The 1,073-nt window shown below is 44.1% G+C and overlaps 1 protein-coding gene across 1 annotated transcript in view; it reads right to left on the bottom strand.

The window, feature by feature from the left end:
• Positions 1-792, bottom strand: part of NR2F2 (nuclear receptor subfamily 2 group F member 2) — a 12,009-nt gene extending 11,217 nt beyond the window's left edge. Inside the window, exon 1 of the mRNA XM_009276593.2 lies at positions 580-792. Within this exon, the coding sequence (XP_009274868.1) occupies positions 580-622 (43 nt within the window). The 5' untranslated portion in view covers positions 623-792. The remainder of the gene's footprint in view (positions 1-579) is intronic.
• Positions 793-1,073: the final 281 nt, after the last annotated feature.

The raw sequence follows: 1,073 nt of genomic DNA, 5'->3' as shown, positions 1-1,073 counted from the left end.
ACCCGGGGGGAAAGTCTTTTTTGGAAGTTTTTTTTTTTTTTTTTTTTTTTGCCTAAATAAATGCTGCCAGCTGCACACGGCGACACAATTCCGTGCAGTTTAATACCTATCACTTAAGTTAAGAGACTTGTCCTCCCCTCCCCACCCTCCCGAGCAGGTCAGTCCGCCGCTCCCCCCCGAGCAGCCTGAAACCCAGGCAGGGGAGGCTGCGACCGGGCTCTGCCTCCTGGACGCTGCTTTGGAAATGACTTTGAGGCGCTTTGCCTCGCCTCGGACCTGGAAGCCGATTCCGGTCGTTGGGTTTGTTCGCTTGTTTGTTTGTTTGCTGCTTGCTTTATTTAGCTAAAGGACGTGCTAACTGATGGTGCTGCAATTACACATACTTGGGTCTCCCCCCCTCCCCTCTTCCCCTCCTTAGAGCAACCCACGTAACCTTAGAAACGATCGTTTAAGACGTACGTTAGCTAACATTTGCTTTTTTGGATTTTTTGTTTTCCTTAAAAGAGAAACACAAGAATCACAACACATTGCCCGAAAAAAGTGTCAAAGAAGAAGAAAAAAAACTATAAGTAAACATACCAAAACCATATTTGCCTTGTTCAAGGTCCCAAATCGCTTGCATCTTCCTTTTTCTACCTCTCCTTTAGTTTGGCAGGTGAAACAAACAAACAAAAAAAAATAATCAGACCGCTGTTTGCCCCCCAGAAAGATGTGCGTTGGGTAATTAAAGAGAAGTCTCCTTCTTGGTGTTTATCTAAGCGATTGTGCACACTGATAAAAAAAAAAAAAAAGAAGGAAAAAAAAAAGAAAAGTTACAGCCTTCAGGGGGAAAAAAAAAGGAGGCAAGGTGAAGGGAATAGATTTCCCACAACCTAAAGGGAAGTGCTTTCGATGTATTATTAGCGATCAGCCTTGGGAGAGAGGAAAAAAAAAAATCCTGAACACACTCTAACTTTACACAGACAAGATTTCAGGGGGGGCTTTGTACATAGCTGCTTAGGAATGTGCGCCTCGCCTTTAAGAAAAAATCCCCAAGCCCAAGGTAGGAGATGTCTTTGAGTGATCCTTGTCTC

Source organism: Aptenodytes forsteri, unplaced genomic scaffold, assembly GCF_000699145.1.
Source record: "Aptenodytes forsteri isolate BGI_AS27 unplaced genomic scaffold, ASM69914v1 Scaffold1, whole genome shotgun sequence".
NCBI lineage: Eukaryota > Metazoa > Chordata > Aves > Sphenisciformes > Spheniscidae > Aptenodytes > Aptenodytes forsteri.
Note: the sequence above shows the minus strand (reverse complement) of the source record. Positions and strands in the feature narration are given on the sequence as shown.